The sequence below is a fragment of the Anabrus simplex genome, chromosome 4 (assembly GCF_040414725.1).
Source record: "Anabrus simplex isolate iqAnaSimp1 chromosome 4, ASM4041472v1, whole genome shotgun sequence".
Lineage (NCBI taxonomy): Eukaryota > Metazoa > Arthropoda > Insecta > Orthoptera > Tettigoniidae > Anabrus > Anabrus simplex.
The window spans coordinates 359,009,185-359,036,237 of record NC_090268.1 but is presented as its reverse complement, the minus strand read 5'-3'; the positions used below and the strand labels follow the sequence as shown (position 1 = coordinate 359,036,237).

Genomic DNA, 27,053 nt, shown 5'->3' with positions numbered 1-27,053 from the left:
GTATTAGCTTTGCGAGTTTACAAATGTGCACTTACTTCTACCTTGCAGACGAACTCGCTAGGTGTCTCTAGTGTAACAAAAATGAACAATATTTATTTTATGATTTCTCTTGCTATCAGCTGGAGTGGTGGTAAACTTTCAACAGCTAAGGTAAAACAATTAGGCCTGAAATGTTGTTTACCTCAGAGGATTCGTGAGCATGGGTATCTCTAAGACTGAAGTGTGGCAGTAGCTACAGTAATCGTACAGCTTTGCATATACCGGTGCGTTAAACACTGAAAACTCTTAACATTTTGACTGATCCAAATAAATAAAATAAATATTTATTTTGACGTAAATGGAATGAAAAACATAATATTTGAAAGAAATATTAAATTGTGCATTTAAGGGTTAAATTATCCGAAATCTCAGAAAAAAACACAGCCAACTTGTTTATTTCGTTAGTTCATTAACAACTGCGAATTGCGTGATCACTAATTCTCAGTTCTATAATCTGAATTGATGTTGTGTCTGTAATGGTTTACATATCAGAATTTACGCAGGATGGGGAATGAAAGCTGGCATCATCCCAGCACTTGAGAGTACTTGGAGCATAGAAAAGTACTTTAAGAAGGGATGACGATGAGATTCGAACGCACATGTCTAAGTAATTGCCGTCATGAACAGTGCCTAAAAATGTTGAGTTTCTTGGTCAATAATACAATAAATTTCACATAGTTTTTACTAGTGGATAATGATATTTCGTGATTAAATTTTACACTGAAGTTATTAAGATACCTTTGGAAGGTTTGCAAAAGAGTTGAAATTCCACATACTGTAGAATAAACTTACAGCAAGTCCGGAAGAGTATGTACAAATTTATACGAGTGAAGTATTTTAAAACGAGAAATGTGGTAAGAAATCGAAGGAAAATGAGTAGGTAGGTAGTATTTGTTGTTGTTGAATTATGTTAGGAGCTTGGGACAGCCTTTCCTCAAATTGTCACAAAAATACATAGTTACAATCCAATCCCCTTTTAGCGTATCTATGCGATGGTTAAAACCACGGCTCGTTTTATTTTAATGGAACGGAATATGAAAGCACAAGTAATTTTGAAAATGACAAAATATTAAGTCGTATAAATGAATCATTTTCTCCCTCAACACTTTACCTAAAATTTTTAATTTTACTGAACGTTAATAACCTGGTTTAAATTAATTCAAGTTTGCAATAAGAGAAACAAGTTCGTAAATTGTGTGCATTGAATCAGTTTTGTGCTAATACTAGAGTCTCGATTTTTAATGGCTACACTTTGAATAACACCTTCACTGATTTCAATAGCTCAAGAATAAAAATTCCAACGCACATTTATGAGTCTAAAGCACTCATTATATTTATTGTTCCTAGCTAAGTAGTTCGAACTAGAATGATCACAATATTAAAGGAGTGGAGTCTTTACCAGAATAATATTCTGTTGACAACGGATTAATTCAAACAACTTCACTCACAGCCTCGATGATGTAGAATGATACACATTGCTGCTGTCAGCTCAGTCAGGTGACTGCTACTCTACCATACATTGAAATCATCTTGCTGACAGATCGAGCTTACCTGAGTAGCTTGTATAAAAGCAACTACATTCTTAACTTAAGATTTCTTTGGTTGAAAATCAGCGTCCAATAGAGTTTAAATATCCAACTGGAAATGGTTCAAAATATCACCACTATAAATCTATTTATTTGTGAAAATAGGCTCATCAGCCCAACGTTGGATGTGCGTACTTGAAAATCGACTGGCCCTGTTGTCATCTAAGGTACTGTAACGGTTCAAATCGCGTTACAAGGTGATATCTGTATTATTATTATTATTATTATTATTATTATTATTATTATTATTATTATTATTATTATTATTATTATGTCCATACTATTATTATTTTATCTGTGAGATTACTATTATTGTATTATAATTATTATTCAATTCCATTCTGCAATGCTTGTCGCTTGCGTGATTGTAGTTAAATGTATGCGTATATACGTGTGTGTAGATTAAAACTAAAAACATGTACAGTGAGAGTTGATGTATATCAGATGTGGAAGTGACATTGTAACATTGCGAAATACTGCTGGCGTTACTGTCAAGTCATCGCTACGTCATCGTGCGTATTTAGCGGTGAGCTCACTTTGTGGGAGTTACCTAGGGTGCCGCCGGCGATTTCGCCATAGGGTGTAATATTTGTCGCGAGGTGGGAGTAGATCATAGTTATTTCTGGAGGTTACGTAGGTGCGTCAACCAACGTCTATAAAAGGTGGCTGCATATTGTAGCGTCAGTCATTATTCTACTGGAAGGAGAGGCCACAGTTGGCCATTAACTGAACGAGATGGAGAGGCCTCACTCGGTCATTAATCATTGGTCATTGAGAGAGTGAGGCTACAGTTGGTCGGTCTCTTAGTTGAAGATACGGACGCAAAGGCTTACCATGGAATCATAGAAGGATACACTTGCAATGAAGTCATACCGTGCAGTTTTACGAAGAAGTCACATGATATGGAGAAGAAGCAGTCACATGGATACATCACCAAATTAGGCGTGACACATCTACAGTAAACACCAGATCTAAGGAATATGTCGTAATTACACTCAAAGTGTTGAAAGTACAGTCAAGTGAACCAGTGAGGGATATATTTCGTAAAAACTGTTAAATGTCCGGTCAAGAAGAATTCAAATTCATGCCCAGTTTCTTACAATTTCAATGCCATAAATTCATATTCTCATCTGCTTTATCGCAGCAAGACTTACTATTTTTTCTATACAATTTAAAGAATATATTTTGTTTGATCAAATGAATTCATAGTATTATTTCAATGACAGAATTAGATAACCCTAGAGATAATCAAGATTCTCATTCTATTATTGCTGCACTGAGTGGTAGCTGGCGCCCATCAAATAACGTATGTGTAAGTAAGCAGGTAAGAAGTAAGTGTGAGTACAAGGTCCGACGATTGTGTATTTTATTTAATGAATATTAATTTTCAGATTTTTCTAGTTAAATTCAGATTAGCATGTTTATAAAGTCAGTAAACGTGTTAGGAACATTCTACAATACCATTCCTGAATTATCTCTATTACCATCGACGCCTGGTCTTGTCGTCGCAGCAACAGACTTTCGTTTACAACATCACTACTAACTTGTCGTCAGATAATCGTGTTAAAACAAGCAGGGATATGCCTCGCTTTCTTCAATTGCAAACTTGGTGTGTACACACTTGAACTACTCATTCCAGCGGATAGGTGATTGCCTCAATCTTTACAAATTCTTCTGAAGTTCTAACATACGTCATGATTATGCTCAATGCAGGTTTGTTAATAATCATTCACTTCATTTAGGAAAGATGATTTAACATCGACCTTCTCTTGCGCAGAATGCTAATTCACAGAAACACTAAGAACAGCCCTAATTTTACGAAAAGTACAGCTAGACTAAAAGTTTCGTTGCAGTAAATTTCTCTCTGTTAACTGTTATCAGTGAGCAATCGAGTTATCCAACAACAATAAGCTTTACATTGTAGACGACTGGATATTGCTTTGCGACGTGTAATCCTCTCAAATTGGAGCTTTCTATCGGGGACTTCATCTCCCATTCCTCACATCTGTCCTCTGATAATGTGACTTGATGTGATGGCTTTTGGGCAGCTTCTTGCTTCACAAAGCGTAGCAATAGTTCTGATCATGGTCCTGTCTTCAATTAAGATCTCCGCAGCCAACAGTCTTTATTGTTCAAAAGTATAATTCCTCTCAACAAACTTCTCTTGACACATCTGGGCCCTATTCCGAGTAAGTGTGAATGCAATACTACCGTTCATGTCTTAGTGAACAAACAAACAAACAAACAAACAAACAAACAAACAAACAAACAAACAAACAAACAAACAAACAAACAAACAAACAAACAAACAAACAAACAAACAAACAAACAAACAAACAAACAAACAAACCAAAACAAACAAACAAACAAACAAACAAACAAACAAACAAACAAACAAACAAACAGGCCACTAAAGCCCTCAGCCTTCTAAACGTCTGCTGCCCAGCTAGATCTCCTAAACATACTGGTGTGCGACGTGGTGGGCGTTGCGTCCTGAGCTCTGTTGTTTCGGTTGCGCGATGGAGCGTCTTTATGTACATAGTTGTGTATGTTAATTCCTGGTAACTTCATGGAGATCGACTGTTTTCTTATAGAAGAAGACGCAGCATAGTACAAGATTATTTAGGTCTGTGTACTTCGAATAATCCACTTTTCTAGTTTTATCTAACTTCGGTAACCATTCGCCTGAATATCGTACGGAAACACTAAGCTGCCATTTCACATCAGATTACTATAGTGGCAGGTTATCGTAGTCGTTAAAACGATACCTATGTACAATATATAGAAGTAGCGTAATTTACTATCCCCTAAATTTATTGAACTACAATTTAAAATTAATCACAAGTTCACCGGCGTTTCAGTTTACAACTCGACATAGTTTCTGCTCATGATAGTAACGCACACTAACACACACTCACTCGGGTAATCACAGTGCACACCGGCACGCGAACTCCTGGCCCCTAACACGGCTTCTCGCAGTGTAGTGTTGTTCCAGAACAGATCGTAATAGAAGCACCGTTGAATTCCATGTAGTCGTCTGATGGACTCAATCCCAATGAATGACTCGTCATGGAGTTACGGCCGTCTGCTTACTGCCTATTTTCACCCGCGATTCACGCACTCAAAATTTATTTGAGACTGACTTCAGACTCACAGGAGGGTGCCAGTTGAGCTCTTTATATAGGGCCGGAGAAGATTCTTGTAGTTTCCACTTCCAGATCAATTGCTACTCAGTTTCCAGCTTTTTCTAGGAGCGTCCTTATCGAGACCCTCAACTATTCACCGCCGCTATTGCTTTGCTCACTGCTGGTCCCTTCCGCATGTTCGCCTCTTAAACACGATTATTATCTCTCGCTGGAATTTTTGCCAGCCGCACTGAGTCGGCCTTCATTATCACACTAGGCTCTTTTTTCTGTTAGAGCACGAACGTATTACGTTTCTTTTCAGATTTGCTGTTCCCACCAAAACCTCTAATAATGTCTTCAATTAATCTTAAGTCGGTTCAGCACGATTAAGTACAAAACATCAGTAACTGTTCGTGCAAAATTCAGTACATTGTATTTTTGCGTTATGCACGGAGATTTTTGTTCCAGACTGTATCGATTTATGAACAAGAACTGGTCACCATGTAATTTAAACTTGTCCTTTTCAACTTCTAAATTTGATTGAAAAGTTCGTACGTGTAACTAACAGTGGTTGCTGACAAGTTTTAACGTTTCAGAAGGCTAATATACAGTGCAGAACCTCGGATAATCGCACGCGAAGCTTTCATCAGTGACTTTATGGAACCACAAAGATCTGCATGAATTACAGAAGCTCTACCTCGCTGACAGTGCGAATCAAATGGCTCGTTTGAAAAACTGTACTGACCATGTTGACAAGCAATAGTAATTCCGTTTTGCTGAATAGTACTGCTTAACACTGCTCTTTTGACAAGCCTTGCTGAATTCGTTGTTCCGAACAACAGGTCAATAAATCGTTGGATGTTACGTTTGACGTTGCCGGGCTGAGTGGCTCAGGCGGTTGAGGCGCTCGCCTTCTGACCCCAAATTGGCAGGTTCGATCCTGGCTCACTCCGGTGGTATTTGAAGGGGCTCAAATACGCCAGCCTCGTGTCGGTAGATTTACTGGCACGTAAAAGAACTCATGCGGGACTAAATTCCGGCACCTCGGCATCTCCGAAAATGGTAAACGTAGTTAGTGGGGCGTAAATTAAAGTAACATTATTATTATTATTATTATTATTATTATTATTATTATTATTATTATTATTATTATTATTATTATTATTATTATTATTAACTTTTGACGTTGCATCTGGAAAGCATCTTCCTTACCGCATTTGTCACATTTCACGTCAATACCTTCCTATTTCATTTTCAGTCTGCACACTTCTGCCATTGAAATTTGGACTACGTTCAGCCTTTGCTTGAACACTCGACTTACTGCTATAATGCCAGCATTTCTTTTTTTGTTCATTAACGTGAGTAATATTGAGTTTCCAATGCGAATCAGCATCTTGAATTTCTTCTTTGTTTCCTATGGCAAGTGCTGTTGCACGGGGTCCGCTATCTTGCTGTGCCTTCTCCATTTTACTCAATCCTGTACGTCTTCTGGGCTGAGGTCTGCAACCCACATGTCTTCTGTGATGGAGTCCATTGACCGTTTCGTTGGATTCCACGTGGACGACAAGCTCCAGAGTCGAACTGAAAGGTTAGCCTACTTTTCCCACAACATTGCTGTCTTGACGCATGACATAACCATACCATCGGGGCCTGGCCTCTCTTATTTTTTCTACAATCGGGGTCACGCCTAGTTTTCGTCGCACCTCTTCGTTTGTCAAATGGTCGTAGCGTGTTAGGCCGGGGGTCCATCGGAGCAGTTTCATCTCCATGGTGTGGATGATTTGACCTTGTTTTCTCGTCGTAGGGTGACACTCTGATCCGTAGAGAGCTACAGGGCGCACTACTGTCTTACATACTTTCGCCTTGAGATATTCGGGCATGTGTTTTTCACAGAGAACGCCTGTAACTTTCCTAAACTTAAGCCCTACTGGATTTACTAGTGACCTGGCATCTTTCGTGACGTCACTGTTAGATGTTTACCAGTGTTCCAAGGTATTTAAACTGCGTGGTCTTCTTGAAGCCATGACTGTGGATGCAATCAGCATCTTGAACAACTGATTATAAACATAATAATAATTATAAATCACACCACGCGTCATTACGTTATTTTCATCCAGAAAATCCAACGAGGAACAGGAAGATACGCAACCCATTTTTTCTAATGTTATTGTTATCACTTGGGAACCACTACAGTACATGTTAACGAATTCTATTTCATATGACGGGCAGTCAAATGCAAACGGGTCACCTGCCAAAAAGTATAGCAGAATATTTTGTAATTAAAAAGTAATCATGAGAACTGTTACGATATTACACTGGGTAACGAGGCGGTCAATCCCATACTCAGAAAAGCTGGTGGACTGTCACCGGAAGCACATCCGTACCTAGTCACATAAGTCGTCGTCCGGTTCAAACAATGTCCACGAATGTCTTACTTCAGCTCTCCAAATATGTGAAAATCGCATGGGTAGGGGGATTCGGGCTGTAGGGAGGTAATTGAAGAGTTTCCCCACCCAAATACCTGAAGCGTATTATTCACAAAGTTGGGAGTGCGCGGTGGGATACCGATATTTTAATTTCAAGTCTCTGGCATAGTTTTGAGAGATGTTATTGAGAAGTTATTTTAGACACCCCTTTTTCACAGCTTTAGAAGGCCGTTAAATTTTCTGTCACGCGTAATAATAATAATAATAATAATAATAATAATAATAATAATAATAATCTACTCATGTATTTAGCTTTAACCACTTTTCTATTATTTCCGTTGACCTGTTGGAATTAAGACAAAATTAAGTGCAGTTCGGTATTATAGGTATTTTATTGTAGATAGTACCGTACTTGCTTTACTAATGTATAATTCCTTCGATATTCAATAATTAACGCCAGAGTTTATTTCTATTAGCGCGTAGTACGATAACAATAATAATTACAAAACGCCTAAGTAGTATTGTAATGCACTTATATTATTAGTATAATACGTATGTTATTGTCGTTTGATCCTTGTGCAGTAGCCTAGGCATTATTTGTTTCCTTTGTTTTTATATTCGCAGAATACATTATTTTAATTTTGTTGATGTTTTATTTTCTCGAAAAGGAGAGTGTAGAATGGCTTCGGAAATATGGTATAGGGGAAGTGGGTATTAAGGAGTATGAGGAATGAGTTGGAGAATCTGAAGGAGATAATTAGGGTTTGCAAGAAAGGACAGGAATGAAGGTAGGTCTCCCTCAAACAATGTACAGGAGACGGTTGTGCACAAGAGGGATGGAAAGGAAAGGGGGAAGTTGTAGAAGATACGTGGGTTAATGTTTTAAGGGGAAAGAAATTGAAGGCAAAGGGTATTCATGGACAGAATTCAGGACAGGTATTGGTGAGAAATCGGTATGAGTCACTACAGGTAGAGCGGCAGAGGGAGGATGAGGATCAGGGAAGTATCACAGAGGAAGGGTGGAGAAATGGAACGATAGGAAAGGGAAACCTAGAGTAGAGAATAGGAAGGAGGTAGAAGAGGGCTATGAGAGGGAGAGAAGGGAGGAGGAAGTAGGTTCTGCAGCCGTCAGGAAATATAGGGAAGACTAGGACGGGAGGTTATCAAATAAGGTGGGTGTGGTTGAGGCTCTGGGTGACTCCACTGTTAGGCATGTGGGGAAAGTGTGTAGAGGAAAGGGATCCAGGGTAGAGTGTTATCCAGGAATTAACTTGGGGCAGATGTTAATAATATTAATAATAATGTTATTTGCTTTACGTCCCAGTAATTACTTTGAAGGTTTTCGGAGACGCCGAGGTGCCAGAATTTAGTCCCACAGGAGTTCTTTTACGTGCCAGTAAATCTACCGACACGAGGCTGACGTATTTGAGCACCTTCAAATACCACCTCACTAAGCCAGGATCGAACCTGCTAAGTAGGGGTCAAAAGGCCAGCGCTTCAACCATCTGAGCCACTCAGCCCGGCTAAGGCAGATGTTAAGGAAAGTAGAAGGAAAGGAGAAGGGTAAGGAAAAGGTGGTAGTTTTCACGTTGGCGCCAACAATGTAACGCAAGCAGGTATATGATCTACCAATATAATTGGGGATGTGTGGGATCTGGTTAATGCAGAACGGGTGGAGTTTAAGGGGCGAAGATTTTTGCCAGTGGAATACTTGGTAGGAAGGATACTGACTGGAAAGTGAGCGAAGATTTAAATGAGACTATGGAGTGGGTATGTGTGAAAATGGGAGTGAGATTTGTAGATCATAATGGGTGGGTAGGAGATAAAGGTCTACGTTCAGATAGCCTTAACTTGAACTACAGGGCTACGTATGGTAAATTTGGAGGTTTGTTTAGATGGCTTATAGGGATGTTTATTCAGGGAAACGGGGTGGACTAGGGAGCAGTGATAAGAATACCGGGAGCTGGAGGTCAAGTAAGAGGAAATGAATGGAATTAAGTAATTTAATAGATATATATTTACCAGATATTGTAATAGAAATTGTATCATGGCTGAGAAGTAATATTACGGATACGGAAATTTTCTCTCGGAACTGGAGTGTTTATCATAGACACAAGTTGGAAATGTAGTAAGAGTAGTATTCATACTGACGAAAGAAGAATTTGTAAGCTACTAAAAATTTAAGGATGAGAAACATGAAATTCTAAGTGGAAGGTTCATATCTAAGCGTAATTCGATATTTTTGGGGTGTACTGGCCTGGAAAAGATAGCGGTGATGCTGATGCGGAATTGTTTGATAAGATAATCAGGTATGTTGGAAACGACACAGAAAGGAACGTGATTTTAGCGGGTGATCTCAATTTGTCAATTGGGATTGTAATACGAATGACAGGAAGCAGGACCAACAAATGGTAAATAAATTAATCTGTGAGGGACAGCTGAATCAAAAGTGATGGAATCAGGTAGAAGGAAGAATATTTTGGTTCTAGTGCTGCTAAAACCAGATGAACTCTATGGATGGTGTCCCAGTGGGGACACGTTTTTAGCCTAGGTAACTCACCTTTGAAATTTGTATCTTTTTGGGAATTTATTCCAACTCTGTTTTTATTTTATGTACTGTGTGACTTATGTCATTTACTGTAACTGTATTCCTTCCGTCCGCGGAGTACTTCAAATGTTTTTATATGATGTAAGTCACGATTCTCCTGTTATCTATTGGTCCGCCTCAGGCCAGCCTGAGAGCAAGCCTGATCTTAGGCTCGTTCGCTGTCCTACCCGCGCCTGCAGCAGCTTGCCTTGTAGCGTGATTTTTCAGTTCATTGTCGGCAACCATGATATTTGGAAGCCTTCTGCGGTTGCTCTTCGTAAGGGCATTTACCCATCACAATATGCCTCCGTGATATGCAATGGATACGGGCTATGGTTCTGATGTGTTTTAAATTTTTATCATAATCTTATTACCTGGAGTGGACGCCTGTTATTTATACAACTTATTTCTGTGCCAGGACTATGTAAGTAACGATATTTCTACCGACGCTATGGAGTAGCTTTCAGATTTTAATATTCTACCTTTTTCTGGAGTTGGATTTCATCGTATGTAAAATCCTAACTAAACTTGCGGATCTCCAAGTGTTCTACGATTACCTCTTCTGGTCGACCTCCATTTGAAATGAACTTGAAAATTTAACAACATATATTTAAAAAAGAAAAGAAAAAATCCTTCGACTTGTTGACTGTACTGCTTAAACCGACTATGAGTACAAGAAAATTCATTTTTCGTCGGCAGGTGTTTTAGGGCTTATAGATTAATTTGTTTTGGGTTAAGTTAAAGAAGTTTGAAAAGAATTTAACTCAATATGTAACGGTATATATCTTAAAAGGTTTGAGATCGAGAGATTATCTCCATGGATCGGAATCTGTTTCTGCTTTACTTTGATATTTTCTTTTCTTCCTTCCTTTGGGTGAAATTTCTTTTTTTAAACTTATGCTTGGGTAACGCTGTTTCTTGTTGACATTACCATGGCAACCACTGCCTACGGGACCGATTGTTCGGGTGATTTGTTTCGGGGAGCGTGTCTTTACGTTGGGAGCTGCTGACTCCTTATTCATTTCATTAATTGATTCATGATTTAAATGTGGGTGGATCTCCTTGGTGGATTGTGCTGCCTGGTACTTTATGCCGATCTGGTTTTACGTTTGGTCACTCAGTTATGATTCGGGCGGCTTGCTCTTATAAAATTTGATTGAATTCTAATATTTTTCTGGGGAGTTTACCTTTTTAATGCTATCTTGTTCTTCTATTTGAATGGGTGGCGAATGTTTGGGGTTGTTTGTTCCCCGTTTGGTGTCATTCTATTTTGGTGAGCGCCTTCGGTTGATGTATGCTTTCTGTACATGTTAATAATTTCAAGTTGGACTCCCGTCATCCGGTTCAGGAGAGAATCTCGCTGGCTCACTTCAACATATATTCACTTGATGTAAAATAAATTATTTATGCAGAAAGAGTTTTTCAAAAATCATTAATATACAACTAAAATCTTATAAGTGTAAGGGGATTACCCGATCTCCTCTGGCGAGTAGTCAAATTAGTCCATGGACATTATTATAAATAATTAACCTGTAAATCATCTATTTCAAGTTTTCATTTTAATATATTTTCTTAGTTTAGAGGGCGTCCCTCGTTTCAAGGTATGTTTGTTTTCAGTTAAATTTAATTTAGTTAATCAATTTATTGACTGTTATTCGTTTTCAAAGTTTATTTTATTAACCAATTTACCACTTAGGTAATTAATTTTATGGATTTGCGAAGGTGCACCCTTTCATTTAATGGGCTTTTCTTAACTATCTTGTGTAACCATTGGTCTCAGTAATTAAATATTTAGTTCTTTTCAAGGAAAATCTCAGCGTTTTCTTTCATGTTCTCTGTTATTTACCACCGTGAAAATCTCTAGGTTACGATCCGAGTTGCCTCTGTTTTAATAGCCCGTTGCTGTATTTTGGGGAGTATTGGCCTTTCTTTTAAATGTTTTTCTTGGATTGTGCTATTTCATGTCCTTGTTTACTTGTACCAGTAATCGCCGTTACGGCTGGTATAGATGGCATAAGTGAACATGAATTTGTTTTCGTTGTAGTTACAAATAAATGCGATAGACAGGAAAGTTATAAATATAGGACTATTTGACTGTAGATGTGGTTGATAAGACTGGCACGAGGGAGTTTAAAAGAAGTAATATTATGATCTGTGGAAAAGGGTACATAAAATTATTGTAAACTGTCTATGAGATGGGTTTAAAGAATTGTTGAGGAATGTGAAAACATATTATATTTACCTTTAAGGCGGTAAAAATTGATAAGGAACCGCCACATTATAAGAAAAATAAAGAGACTAAGAAGGAGGTGCAGGTTGGGAAGTTGGGAAGTTTGTGTGAGTAGAGGAATTTGAAGGGACTTAATAGAATATTTAACTGAGCGAAGAAGTCGGCTAAGGATAACATGATGGCAAGCATAATTGGCAATCATACGAATTTGAGTGAAAAATGGAAGTATATGTATTGGTACTTTAAGGCAGAAACAGGTTCCAAGAAGGATATTCCAGGAATCATTAATGAACAAGGGGAGTGTGTATGCGAGGATTCACAGAATACAGAAGCATTCAGTCAGCAGTATGTAAGGACTGTTGGTTATAAGCATAATGTCCAGGTAGAAGAGGTGATTAATACCAAGTATTGAAATTTACCTATGAAAAAATACATTTACAATAAAATAAGATACCAACAGAGTAAGTGGCTGTGTGGTTAGGGTCGCGTAGCTATCAGCTTGCATTCGTGAGACGGGGGTTCGAACCCCATTGTCGGTAACTCTGAGGATGGTTTTCCCTGGAATTCCTTTTCATACCAGATAAATGCTGGAGCTGTACCATAATTAAGGCGACCGCCACTTCCTTCCCACTCCTAGTCCCTTCCTATTCCATCGTCGCCATAAGACCTATCTATGTCTGTACGATGTAAAGCAAATAATAATAAAATATACAAAAGTTGAAAACTAGAAAAGCATCTGGAATTTTTAAGGTTCTTGAGAATATATTGTAGCATATTTGGAAAGCGTGATAAACATAACGCCCATAATTACAGGCCAGTCAGCTTGAGATGTATGGCATGTAAGCTGTGGGAAAGCATTCTTTTCTGACACGTTTGAGAAATTCCTAACAATCAATCACTACTGATCTGCATTTAGGGCAGTCGCCCAGGTGGCAGATGCCCTATCTGTTGTTTTTCTAGCCTTTCCTTAAATGATTTCAATGGCATTGGAAATTTATTGAACATCTTCCTTGGTAGGTTATTCCAATCCCTAACTCCCCTTCATATAAACGAATATTTGCCGCAATTTGTCCTCTTGAATTCCAACTTAATCTTCATATTGTGATCTTTCCTACTTTTAAAGACACCACTCAAACTTATTTGTCTACTGATGTCATTCTACGCCATCTCTCCACTGACAGCTCGGAACATACCACGTAGTCAAGCAGCTCGTCTCCTTTCTCTCAAGTCTTCCCAGCCCAAACTTTGCAACATTTTTGTAACGCTACTCTTTTGTCGGAAATCACGCAGAACAAATCTAGCTGCTTTTCTTTGGATTTTTTCAGTTCTTGAATCAAGTAATCCTGGTGAGGGTTCCAGACACTGGAACCATACTGAAGTTGGGGTCTTACCAGAGACTTATATGCCCTCTTCTTTACATCCTTACTACAACCCCTAAACACCCTCATAACCATGTGCAGAGATCTGTACCCTTTATTTACAATCCTATTTATGTGATTACCCCAATCAAGATCTTTCCTGATATCAAGACCTAGGTACTGTACTTACAATGATCCCCAAAGGGAACTTTCACCTCCATCAATGCAGCAATTAAAACTGAGAGGACTTTTCCTATTTGTGGAACACACAACCTGACTTTTAACCCCATTTAACATCATGCCATTGCCTACTGTTCATCTCACAACATTATCGAGGTCATTTTGCAGTTGCTCACAATCTTGTAACTTATTTATTACTCTATACAGAATAACATCATCTGCATAAAGCCTTATCTCTGATTCCACTTCTTTACACATATCATTGATATATATAAGAAAACATAAAGGTTCAATAATACTGCCTTGAGGAATTCCCCTCTTAATTATTACAGGGACAGATAAAGCTTCACCTACTCTAATTATCTGAGTTCTATGTATTTTCTAGAAACATAGCCACCCATTCAGTCACTCGTTTGCCAAGTCCATTTGCACTCATTTTTGCCAGTAGTCTCTCATGATCTACCATATTAAATACCTTAGATAGATCAATCGGGATACAGTCCATTTGACCTCCTGAATCCACGATATCTGTTATATCTTGCTGGAATCCTACAAGTTGAGCTTCAGTGGAATAACCTTTCCTAAACCCAAACTGCCTTCTATCAAACCAGTTATTAATTTCGCAAACATGTCTAATATAATCAGTAAGAATGCTTTCCCACGCTTATATGCATTGCATGTCAACCACCTGACTGGCCTGTAATTTTCAGCTTTATGTCTATCACCCTTTCCTTTATACACAGGGGCTACTATAGCAACTCGCCATTCATTTGGTATAGCTCCTTCATGCAAACAATAATCAAATAAGTATTTTAAATATGGTACTATATCCCAACCCATTGTCTTTAGTATATCCCCTGAAAACTTTTCAATTCCACATGCTTTTCTACTTTTCAACTTTTGTATCTTACTGTAAATGTCATTGTTGTCATAGGTAAATTTTAATACTTATTTAGTATTATTCACCTCCTCTATCTGGACATTATCCTTGTAACCAACAATTTTTACATACTGCTGACTGAATACTTCTGCGTTTTGAAGATCCTCGCATACACACTCCCCTTATTCATTAATGATTCCTGGAATATCCTTCTTGGATCCTGTTTCTGCCTTAAAGTACCATACTCTTCCATTTTTCACTAAAATTTGTATGACCGCCAATTATGCTTTCCATCATGTTATCCTTAGCTGACTTCTTTGCTGGATTCAATTTGGTTTGATAAAAGGCAGTTCGTGCTTAGGAAAGACGTAGGTCAACTTGTACGGTTCCAGCAAGATAAAGCAGTTATTTTAGATTAGTGATGTCAAATAAACTGAATCACTATTGATCTATCCATGGCTTTTGATAGGTTAGATCATGGGAGACTACTGACAAAAGTTAGGGTAATTGGCCTAGACAATGGAGTAACTGAATGGGTGGCTACATTTCTAGGAAATAGAACACAGAGGATTAGGGTAGGGGAAGTTCATCTGATCCTATAATCATTAAAAACGGGAGGTCCTCAAGCAGTAATTGGACCTTTGTTTCCTTATGCATATATAAATAATATGAGTAAAGATCTAGAATAAAGTATTCCTGCGGACGATGTTATAAATAATATGTTATAAATAAATATATAATGTTATGTTATAAATAAATGTTATGTTATAAATAAATATATAATAAATAACGTACAAGATTGTGAGCGACTGCAATAAGACCCCGGAAATATTGTGAGATGATGATAAACTGGGTGGTCGGTCAGGTTGTGAGTTACACAAGGAAGAAAAGTCTTCTCATTTTGCATTATTGTATTGATGGGGTGAAAGTTCCCGACGGTGATCAATGTAAATACCTGTGTTAATACTGTGTATGGTAATCACATTTCAACGGGATTTAAAAGAAAGGTTACGAATGTCTTCATATGGTTATGAGGGTATTTAGGGGATGTAGTAAGGATGTAAAGAACAGGGCATACAAGTCTCTCGCAATACTACAATTAGAGTATGGTTCCAGTGCGTGTGACCCCTTACCAAATTTACTTGATTGGAGAACTGGAAAGAAATCCGAAGAGAAGCAGCAGGATTTGTTCTTGGCGATTTCCGACAACAGAACAGTATTGCGAAAATATAGCAAACTTTATGTTGGGAAGACTTGGGAGATTTGCTCGACTAAGCGGTATGTTTCAAGCTGTCTGTGAATAGATGGCGTGAAATGGCATAAATAGATGAACGAGGTTGAACTGTGTTTTCGAAAGTAGAAAATATCACAATGTGAAGATAAAGTTGGAATTCAAGAGGATAAATTGATACAAATATTCGTTTATAGAAATATGAGTTAGGGACTGGTATAATTTACCTACAGGGACAACAGGGAGTTTAATAAATTTCCAACTTTGAAATTATTTAAAAGAATACTAGGTAAACAACTTATAGGGTATTTGTCTTGTGGGCGACTGCCCTAAATGCAGATCAATGGTGATTGTTTGATGAAGAAGGATAATGCCGTTCAACATGCTCGGACGTTTTCCTTTTATGGCGCGCTTCAGTTTCTGCGACTTGTTTTCATAGTGCTATGCGTTGTATGTGGCCCCATGCTCGAGCTGAAGTAAGACATTCATGGAAGTGGGATTGCATCCGACGACGATCCGTGTGTGTGGGTAGCATGTGGTTTAGTCATCAGCCCGCTAATAGTTTCAGGAATGAGTCTGGCCTTCTCATCACCCAGTAGAATAAATGTCTTCATAGTTCTTCCATGAATTTAATGGAATGTAGCACAGTAAAAGTGCAAACATCTATTAACGATGAGTTGTTACCGAGCGTAACACTTGGAATTGGCCGCGGGGAGGATGTAGCGTCTGATCGGCTGATGCGGCGAAAATACACTGCTGGCCATTAAAATTCAACGTGAGTCATCACAACCAGGTTTATTGCACAAAATACCCATCACACACTCTTGCAGCTCGGTACAGCGTATAGGACGTTGGTGAGTCAGTACTATGTGACCCCATCATGGGTGGCAATAACGGCTGCTACACGACGCGTTATTGGGATGATCGTCAGGGTTATCTTCGCCCATACTGCTTCGATATGTGTCCGAAGTTCATCCGTTCTGGCCGCGAGTCTCCAATGGCAGGCCAGTCGTCGCCCGACCATGGATGGGCGAGTGATCCGATGAACGCAAAAGTCACGGAAGCAACATGACATGGTTGTTATCGTTGGAAGAAATATGAATATGGAGTCGCAATTTGTCCAGTTTGTACAGGACCCCATGCTGACCCTGAAGATAAGGGAGATCAGCTTCACTATCTCCGCGAAGTATCGGTTTCTGATCGGTGTACCAACGATGCAGACTGGGTTGGGATGCTGGATCAAAGTGGCATCAATGCTGCTGGAGTATGATGGCACCTCATACAACAACAGCGGAAATTATCTCACGGAGATGAAGTGTTTATCACAAAAACATGATTGGAACGATCTGAGGGGGGATAATTCATACTGGTGAAAGAAGAATTTGTAAGCTATGAAAAAATTAAGGATGAGAAACGTGAAATTCTAGATGCAAGGCTCATCTCTAAGGGTAACAGGCAATTTGATGTTTCTGGGGTGTACAGACCTGGATATACGCATAATTACAGGCAGTGGTTTGGGATATTGTACCATATTTGAAGTACTTATTTGATTACTGTTTACACGAAGAAGTTATATTTCAAATGAATGGAGAGTTGCGATATTAGCCTCAGTGTACAAAGGAAAGAGTAATAAACATTAAGCGGAAAATTACAGGTCAATCAGATTGGCATGTATTGCATGTAGGCCGTGTGAAATAATTCCTTCTGATTATATTAGACACATTTGGGAAATTACTGACTGGTTTGATAGAAGTAAGTTCGTGTTTAGGAAAGGTTAGTTCAGTGATACTCATCTTGTAGGATTACAGCAAGACTTAGCAGATACTTTTGATTCAGAAGATCAAATGTACTGTATCGATATTGACCTATCCAAGGCTTTTGATAGAGTAGATCATGGGAGATTACTGACGAAAATGATGGCTATTGGGCCAGACAAAAGAGTGATTGATCGGTGGTCAAATTTCTAGAAAGTAGGACTCAGAGAATAGATGAAGCATTATCTGATCTTGTAATGATTAAGAGGTGGATTCCGCAGGACAGTATTCTTTTTCTTTTCTTCTTTTCCTACCGCATTTCCCACACGTGTGGGGTCGCGGGTGAGAACTGCATCACACACATATATGTAATGTAATGTAATGTAATGTAATGTAATGTAATGTAATGTAGATTTGGCCCTGTTTTACGGCCGGATGCCCCTCCTGCCGCCAACCCTATATGGAGGGATGTAATTACTATTGCGTGTTTCTGTGGTGGTTGGTAGTGTAGTGTGTTGTGTGAATATGAAGAGGAGAGTGTTGGGACGGACACAAACACTCAGTCCCCTAGCCAGAAGTGTTAATCAGAAGCGATTAAATTCCCTGACCCAGCCGGGAATCGAACTCGGGATCCTCTGAACTGAAGGCCAGTACGTTGACCATTTAGCCAACGAGTCGGACTCCGCAGGACAGCATTACCAGACAATATTAAAGTATTAACATTTTCTGATATGGTTTTGAAGATATTAGGGTAAGGATGTAAGGAGAAGGCGTATACTTTACTAGTAAGTCTTCAATATTGTGATTACCGACAAAAGGGATAGTGTTTCTAAAATACTGCAAACTTTGTGCTTGGAATATTTGCGCGTTGTTCAAAGGAGTTGAAGTGCTCGATTAAGTTAGATGTTCCGAGCCGTACGTGGAGAGATTGAATGGAATTATGTCTATAGGCGGAGAAGATCGAAAAATGTTAAATGAGAAAATATCAGAGTTTGAAGATAAATTTGGAATTGAAGAGGACAAATTGTGAAAGGCATTCGTTTATAGGAAGAGGAATTAGGTGTATCAATCGACTATAATAAGCTCAAAGAGTATGTACATACAAGAAAGTGGAGTCAGTTCCGTGTCTATTGAAACAGCGGAGTTCCCAAGGCGACGACAAGTCCTACAGTACGTACGCTGCTCATAGGAGAGAGATCTACAGTATGTGTTCAAAGCCCACACGATATTAACAGCAGCTCCCGTAGGGACTCATAATTCGAGGAAGTGAAGTGGTGATCACAGGATTCCAGCTACGTTTGTCACTGTTAACTTGTGCGATGCTCCTCTCATAAGCTTTCCTATCAGATGTCACTCCGTCAGTTCATATTCTCTTCCAATTCGGGCTCTTCCCCTTTCTGAAGAGATTCTTTGTATTTTCCTTCTTTGACGAGTGTCAGGGGTGATTGAAAATTTCGTTGTATTGTCCCGCATTATTACCTCCATTGCGAACTATAGGTTTGGATGTGGTGGTGTGGCGGTGAGGAAAATCTGAACATGGAAATTGAGGCGCGCTACAAAGCAGGTGGTCTCAGATCGAAAAGATCTTCATTCCACTGTAGATCCCACAGAGGTGCATATCTTCCTAAGTGAATTGTCACTGTCTGGCCATACATAGGAGGTTTGCAGTGGTGTCTTAACGACGCAGTAGCTGCCAGCGTCTTGTTAAAGCGTGGCAATCCATCTGACGAGCCTACTGTCACCTGCACGAAACGCTGATAATTTCGCGATTGAAAAGGCTTAAAGAATTTGAATTCTTTCACATTCACAATCGATGAAGTTGAATTAATTGTTCAATTCTTCTTCTTCTTCTTCTTCTTCTTCTTCTCCTCCTCCTCCCCCTACTCCTCCTCTTACAAGTACACAAGCTAACGGCCTTCCCTGGAACTTCCATTTACATTTTCTGTACATTTCCGTCGGAGCTTTTTCAACTTTTGGTTTCTCCGCTGTCGTTCTCCCGGTGGCATGTTCCGCGATTTAACAGGGTTTTCCCTCAAATCCACTACTTTCTTTGTAACAAGTTTTCTACCGTGAATTTCAGCTGGTGTTTTGCTTCCTTCTTGTAGATCTTTGTGCACCTCTAAGCGAGGACGGGTTTTCCATTTCTCCTGAAGCGTAAGCATCTCATATGTCAATCTTTCCTGGTTCATTCTATTCGACTACTGTACAAGGTGTATCTCCTCTTTCGCACGATGGTTGGTATATGCAAACAAGTCCTTGTTGGTCCTCGAATGGAACGTAAACACTTCTGACACTTCTTTGGCCCTAAATTCCTCCTGAGGGACCTTCTTTTCCTATTTTTCAATTAGGGAATCTATTTTTGGCCAGGGTTTCGGCGGCGTTTAGGTACTGTGATCTGACAATTGTGGAGTAGTGTTTCAGTTTTACTTTGAAGGAGATGGATGTGGATTTATAGGTATCATGGCACAATTTAAATGTCACTGCCATATTTCTCGCTCTTTCTTCGAGTGCTTGATTTTCTTTTTTATTGGGGTATTGAAAATTTTAAATTCTCCGAACAGTTCCATGCGTTGTCACAATCTCGCGGGTTGATTTTTCTCCGAGTCTATGTACTTGATCTTTCCAAAAGAAGATCCTTAGGTTAGTATTCGTAGCTATTTGTTGCGGTATTTCGATCTGCTTCACTGCTGGTTGGAGATTGTCTGCAAGGTCAGCGATGGCCAGGCAGTCAGAAGTAGTCCGGTACCGACATTCTTCGCGCAAATTTTTGCTCCGCCCTGAATGTTATTACATATTGATGTTTTCGTCCACTATGACGACTTTCTCCAGAGAAAAGTTGAACAAAACGCGGTGATACCCGTTTTAATCTCAAACATTTCTGAATTTCACTTGAGAGTGTGTACTTGTGTGGGTTTGTTGGATCAGTTTTGTCGCTTACAAATTTTCTGAAATTGGTGATAAATGGTCCTCTGGTCCACTGAATAGTATGCGTTTTAGAAATCCATGAAGATCATAATCGTTCCTTTTGTCTCATTGTCCTGGTTCGGATCAATGATTTGTGGATAAAGATTTGTTCTACATAAGAGCGTTCCTTTCTTAACCCAGCTTGGTATTACCCCAACTGTTTATTAAGGTGAGCTTCCATCCTATGCTTCAGTGTCTTCGACAGTATCTTACGCAATGGGGAGAAGAGAAATTACTCTCTAATAGACGTCTTTTTTGTCCCATTTCTTGTGCTAGGAATGAATTGAGCACGTTCTTCCACTCCTTTGGGACTTCTTTTGTTCTTCAGATAAGGACGAAGAATCTTTTTAAATGTTTCACCACGTTTTCCCCAGAAATTCTGCGGTGATGTAGTCTTTCCCAGGAGACTTGTTATTAACTCGTTAATTAAATCCCTGCTTTCTTCTCTATCGGCGGTACACGAATATGTTATATTAAAATTGGTGTCAGAATTTCATAATTTAGGAGATATTGTATATGGGCAGTAGATATTGTGATGCAAATCTATCTATCTATCTATCTATCTATCTATCTATCTATCTATCTATCTATCTATCTATATGTATATAATTCAAATTTGGTCTATATTTTGTGAATCTATTCCACGTTTGGCGATTTGTACACGTTTCAGACCGTTTGTAAATCAAAGTGCGATTCTGTTTGGTATATCTTTACGCATACAACGGGAAAATTGCTGTAGGTATTTCAACCAAACTTTAAATTTGGAATGTGCCAACGCGAGGATACTCAATTCAAAGTACCTGAAGGCCATCATTAGCTTTTAACCATAGTGCTTTCGAAATAGGGAGAGTTGTTTAATAGAGGCTACATGGACCAAATGAAAGACAGAAACCTGGAAGAAGAGGTTGAAATAAGTATCAAAACACAACACGATATCCTGTGCTAGACAATTTCGTTTAGCAGCACTCCTTGTAGAGCTTTTTGGCGTGTAATCATTACAAAGTGACGAGAAGTTGTCATTTTAAGTCCTTTATTACACACATTACCGATGCTACGTAAATTTATAGAAGGCTTTTAAAGTCCGTTAAAATATGGTAATTATAGAAACGTCTTGACATCTTGCTGAGAGGAACTTCCATATAGAGGAGGGAGAGAGATTGAATATTTAGGCTTAGGATTTTTACAATATACTTTACGTCGCACCGAAACATATAGGTCTTATGGCGACGATGGGGTAGGAAAGGCCTAAGAATGAAAAGGAAGCGGCCATGGTCTTAATTAGGAACAGCCCCAGCATTTGCCTGGTGTGAAAATCGGAAACCATCGAAAGCCATCTTCAGGGCTGCCGATAGTGGGGTTCGAGCCCACTATCTCCCGAATGCAAGCTCTTAGCTGCGTGCCCATAACCACACGGCTAGAGGATTTCTGTATATGTACTTGCATACTGAAGAACAATTCGCCAGGTTTGTTCTAAGTCCTGTTCACTAAACAAGTTTTAAAGAAATAAAGAGCAAATCAGTCAAAAGAAATAGGATATTAAATATGAAATGGAGGGTATGAAGTGAACCTTATTTAGTAGCTTATATTTTCATGGTAATGAGGAAGTGTGGATAGGTTTCTAAGTTTCCAGTTCGTGCAGTGCCTAGTGTTTCCAACCCTGTGTGGTGAAGGAGAAAGAAAAATCATACTGTTTGTGCAAGAAAGCAAGAGCACATCGTTTAAGGAAAAAACAAAGAATAAATACATGAATTCTAACCAAGGAAGAAGAATAATTCTGTAAAGAAGAAAAATTAACGGAACAGTAAAATTCTGTGAAAATGAAATGGCGTATGGTTTTTAGTGCCGGGAGTGTCCGAGGACATGTTCGGCTCACCAGGTGCAGGTCTTTTGAATTGACTCCCGTAGGCGACCTGCACGTCGTGATGAGGATGAAATGATGATGAAGACAACACATACACCCAGCCCCCGTGCCAGAGAAATTAACCAATGATGGTTAAAATTCCCGACCCTGCCGGGAATCGAACCCGGGACCCCTGTGGCCAAAGGCCAGCACGCTAACCATTTAGCCATGGAGCCGGACAGTAAAATTCTGTGATATAAGTAATAGCGTATGCATCATTAGCATGGCGGTGCCGCCTCAGAGGGGTCATTTCGTTTAGGTGTATATATCCCCTGAAGAACAGATTAAAGTCTTTCGAAACATCTAGTTGTAAAACAACATAAATACGATCAATATTCTACTCGTAAAGTAGAAAGCCCGTCAATGATGTTTCAGACCCAATGATAGAATGGCTTAATCTTGTAATATGGTTCTACCGGTATATATGCCTCCAGTTCGGTTGTTTAACATGACGACAGTGTACATCGTGAAGCGTGCTAACAATAGCGATCAGCAGAGTTTATATTATTGAGCAATAGCCTGTTGGTCACTGCTGATTGTAAAACTGAAATAAGCCACGCGCCACCTCACCTCTCCCTGTGCGCATGCTGAAAATCAGCAAATTCGACTTTGCTTATGTCGCTCCTTAACTAAAGTAAAACCTCGATACGACGTCGCGTATATTACGCTACCCCGAGTATTGCGTGCTTTTTTCCCCAATCCCTAGACATTTTCTATAGGAAGCCATTATCAAATACTCCTATTACATAGGGCTTCGCTCCCGTTTAAGACGCTCTTCTTTGAGGGAACATTCTTTGGTTAATTTTTAACAAGAGCGTCCGTAGCTCAGGCGGCAGTGCGCCGGCCTCTCACCGCTGGGTTCTGTGGTTCAAATCCCGGTCACTCCATGTGATATTTATACTGGATAAAGTGGAGGCGGGACAGGTTTTTCTCCGTGTACTCCGGGTTTCCCTGTCATCTTTCATTCCAGCAGCACTTTCCAGTATAATTTAATTTCATCCACCAGTCATTAATCATTGCCCCAGAGGAGTGCGATAGGCTTCGGCAACCGGCATATTTCCTATCCTCGCTGCTAGATGGAGGCTTCATTCTTTCTATTCCTGACCCGGTCGAATGACTGGAAACAGGCTGAGAATCTTCAATTTTTGATCAAAGTTCAGAGGAAATGGAAATTGACATTCAGACCTCACAATCAGCTTATCTTAATATCACCACGGGGTATTTGCACTGTGTACAAAGATAGACTAATACTGTAGAGGCGAAGAGAGACCAATTTAGGAGTTTTTGGAAACAAGTTGTTGCGTACCAACGTAGACATCACGGATAAGGAAGTGAGAGAAGAATACTGTTCATAATATCCTTTACTGGTTTTCTTGGACAGTTCTAAGATTGCCTTTCAGTTGTGTTCAGTGTATTGAAGCTTGTCTGCGATTATAAGTGTGAAAAAGGATGCGCCTTCCTTATTGGATAAATTAGACATTCTGAGAACGAGAAACAGCTCGCTGATTCGTTAGGATTTCCATCGTCTGAATTACAATATGGTGTACTGTATTTAACTACTATATTTCATAAAGTGATGTGACAGTACAGGGTCTCCTTTACAACAATAAACACATAAACGAGCAAGTTGGCCGTGCGGTTAGGATCCTACAGCTGTGATCTTGCATTCGGGAGATAGTGGGTTCGAATCCCATCGTAGGCAGGCCTGAAGATGGTTTCCCGTGGTTTCCCATTTTCATACAAGGAGAGTGCTGGGGCTGTATCTTAATTAAGGCAACGGACGTTACCTTTCCAATCGTACCTCTTTCCCATCATTCTGTTGCGAAAAGTCTTCGATGTGTTAGTGTAGACTAACGTTAAACACGTAGAGAAAACTTATGAACTACGAGAATATATTCTACACGATATTCGTGCGGTTCCTTGGACAGCGTCTTACCGAGGCTTAACTGTACTTCCTTCCTGCTCTTCAGTGATCTGTTTGATCTAACAAGGAAACCACACGAAGTGTCTCGTGTTGTCTCAAAACTCACGAGTCCCAAAACTCACGAATTCCAGGAAGAGGATTAGTAAGAACAGGTTTCTCTACCCGGGCCAGTCTCAAAACTCACGAGCAGGGCCAGTTCTTCTTTGAATGCATAAATGTCCACCCTATTACTGATGGGATAATGGAAGACTTTTAATAATCGAATAAATTCCATTCAATTATTTAAATAATCGAATCAGTTTCAAATATCATTCAGTTATATCGCACAGAATAATTGGATGCGTCATGAGTATTTTTAGTGTGTCAGATAGACAATCTATTGAAATAAGAGAATAGATGAACTCTTACGAAAAATAGAAATACGATTTTTTTTTCAAATTAATGTCCAAGTGTTGAAACTGAATGAATTAACTTTCTTGATCTTTAATATTCTCTAAATAAAATTCCTTATTCAAGTAAATGCCACCTTCTGGCTGTATAATGGAACTAAGCCCCAGTACTACCAACTGACAGTTTCTTTTAACTACTTAAATTGTATGTCGTCCGGCTGCATGCATAAATTGTTAGCATGCTGGCATTTGGTCCAAGGGGTCCAGGGGGTTCCGGGTTCGATTTCCTGTCGGGTCGGAGATTTTAACTTTCATTAGTTAATTCCTTTGGCTTGGGGACTGGGTGTTCGTGCCGTCTTCAGCATTAGACTTCATCTTAAGTAAGGCCTCATCCTTACACACGTGCAGGTCACCTATACGGCGTCAACTCTAAACACCTGCACCAGACCTCCCCGGAGGCCACACATCATTATTATAAATGTATGTGAAAGGTAAACAAATGCATTATATTAGCTTTAAGACAACAGCAAAATATTTTAATAATAATAATAATAATAATAATAATAATAATAATAATAATAATAATAATAATACACCTCGGTCTCTTTAATTCACCTGTGGGTTGGGGTGGCAGAATAACATCCACAGTATCTCCTGCCTATCGTAAGGGAAGCGTGAATCACCGCGCACCTCATCCCTCCTGCGGTCATCGCAAGCACCTGCTGTCCAGAGTCGTGAATTTTGAGACTCATTAGAATGTTTACTTTAGTTACCAGTTTTTAGTCGTGAGTTTTGATACTATTTGTTAACTAATTTTAGCCCGTGAGTTTTGAAACTCGTGGGTTTTGAGACGTAACCAAGTGTCTCACCGACTTAAGACGCAACACACTGTAGGTGAACAGGCATGTGATTGTTATTCAGTATATTCGACTGAGATGCAGTAAAAATTTCATTGATGAAGTTTCGGAGACTCTATCCAATGGCATTGTTCAAGATTTGTGTTTATGAAACTTCAAAATTTACGACAGATATACTGTGCTAGTGTTCGTGAAATTGTCTACAGACGAACAATACTACAAGCCTAACATTCACCGCTGGAAAAGTATGTGTATGAGAGTAAACTCTAAAGAGAGTGATATATCGCAATATGCACATCCAATAAACGTAAATGTAAACGTAAATGTATAATCGTCAGTGAGTCTATCTTCAAAGCAATATCTTAATGGTTGTTCCAACGAACCTGGACGTTCCTTCAGGTATCCATTTTTGAAAAGGTCTTATTTAATCAGATTCATAAAACTTGACACTGTAAATTGGTAATAACATGACACGAATCTCCAGAAAATGATCTCCGAGCTCGACATTAAATGTGGAAAGCAGAACAATATCTGTCATACGAATTTATACGGAATTCGATGCGTCCGATCTGTATTCCCACGCGAATTGCTATTGCAGTTCAACCCCTTTATCTTTACACCATCTTGTTCAGTGCATATGAAGTTTTATTCTCCATCAGTTACACCAACACTGGTTGTGCAATGCACAGGACATTACTATGCTGTTTCCTAGTTTGAACTTGGACACAAGCTGGGATGAGGAATTCTTGTTGTAGATGGAAATGACATCTACTTGCTCACCACTGGAAGTGAATGGAAGGTGTTCCGGCACTGATGGAGTTGATGGAGCGCAGGAAACTACTTTCAGTGTGGAATGTACAAAATGTATTTGAAATCCGGCGAAGGAGCAATACATCAAGAATTTTGACTGTCTAAATTTATACCCTCCATCACTTACTTTTTTTGAAAGACTGGAAACACCGAAAAAGACCTTTTCGATATTGAGGACCAAATTTTAGACTTTTACGCTAGAGAGGAAATACTTATAATAACATTACTATCGGCCAAGGAAATTATTAGTTTGAAATACATTTGAAAATTGGGATGACAATCCTTGCCAAAATTTTTTAAATTTTCATTTCATTTATATGTTCATTGCCGTTGAAGAAGATGTTTAGGATCTTTTAAACACAATAATACTAGCAAAAGTAACCTGTTTTCCATTTCTCAAGAGATTTTAAAGGGCCCTTTATTTTCAAAGCTAATTCATTACTTTAGGTCTCAAGAACAGAGCATGGAGCCAACAGGATACAGAACTGAAAATTATGATAAGACACTTTGCCTCCTATACATAGTCTATAGTATAATAACATGCAGAGATCTTTGTCGGTTGGTGTACTCACGTTGATTCAGACGGAACCACTTGCTTTCCTCCGACGAGTCTCTCGGCGGTGCCGATATAAGTTCCAGGTGCTGGCGGGGGATATGGTTGTACCAGTGGTTGTGTGTGATCCACCCCAGGGAGGCGCTCGATTACATCTCCTCCTAGAAGATTAACACTCATGCGTAAGAAAGAAAGAAAGAAAGAAAGAAAGAAAGAAAGAAAGAAAGAAAGAAATTTTTTGAAACTATGAAGTAGTGGAC

At 39.2% G+C, this 27,053-nt stretch overlaps 1 protein-coding gene across 1 annotated transcript in view; it reads right to left on the bottom strand.

The window, feature by feature from the left end:
• Positions 1-27,053, bottom strand: part of nolo (no long nerve cord) — a 556,440-nt gene that overhangs the window by 292,597 nt on the left and 236,790 nt on the right. Inside the window, exon 9 of the mRNA XM_068227411.1 lies at positions 26,813-26,954. Within this exon, the coding sequence (XP_068083512.1) occupies positions 26,813-26,954 (142 nt within the window). The remainder of the gene's footprint in view (positions 1-26,812; positions 26,955-27,053) is intronic.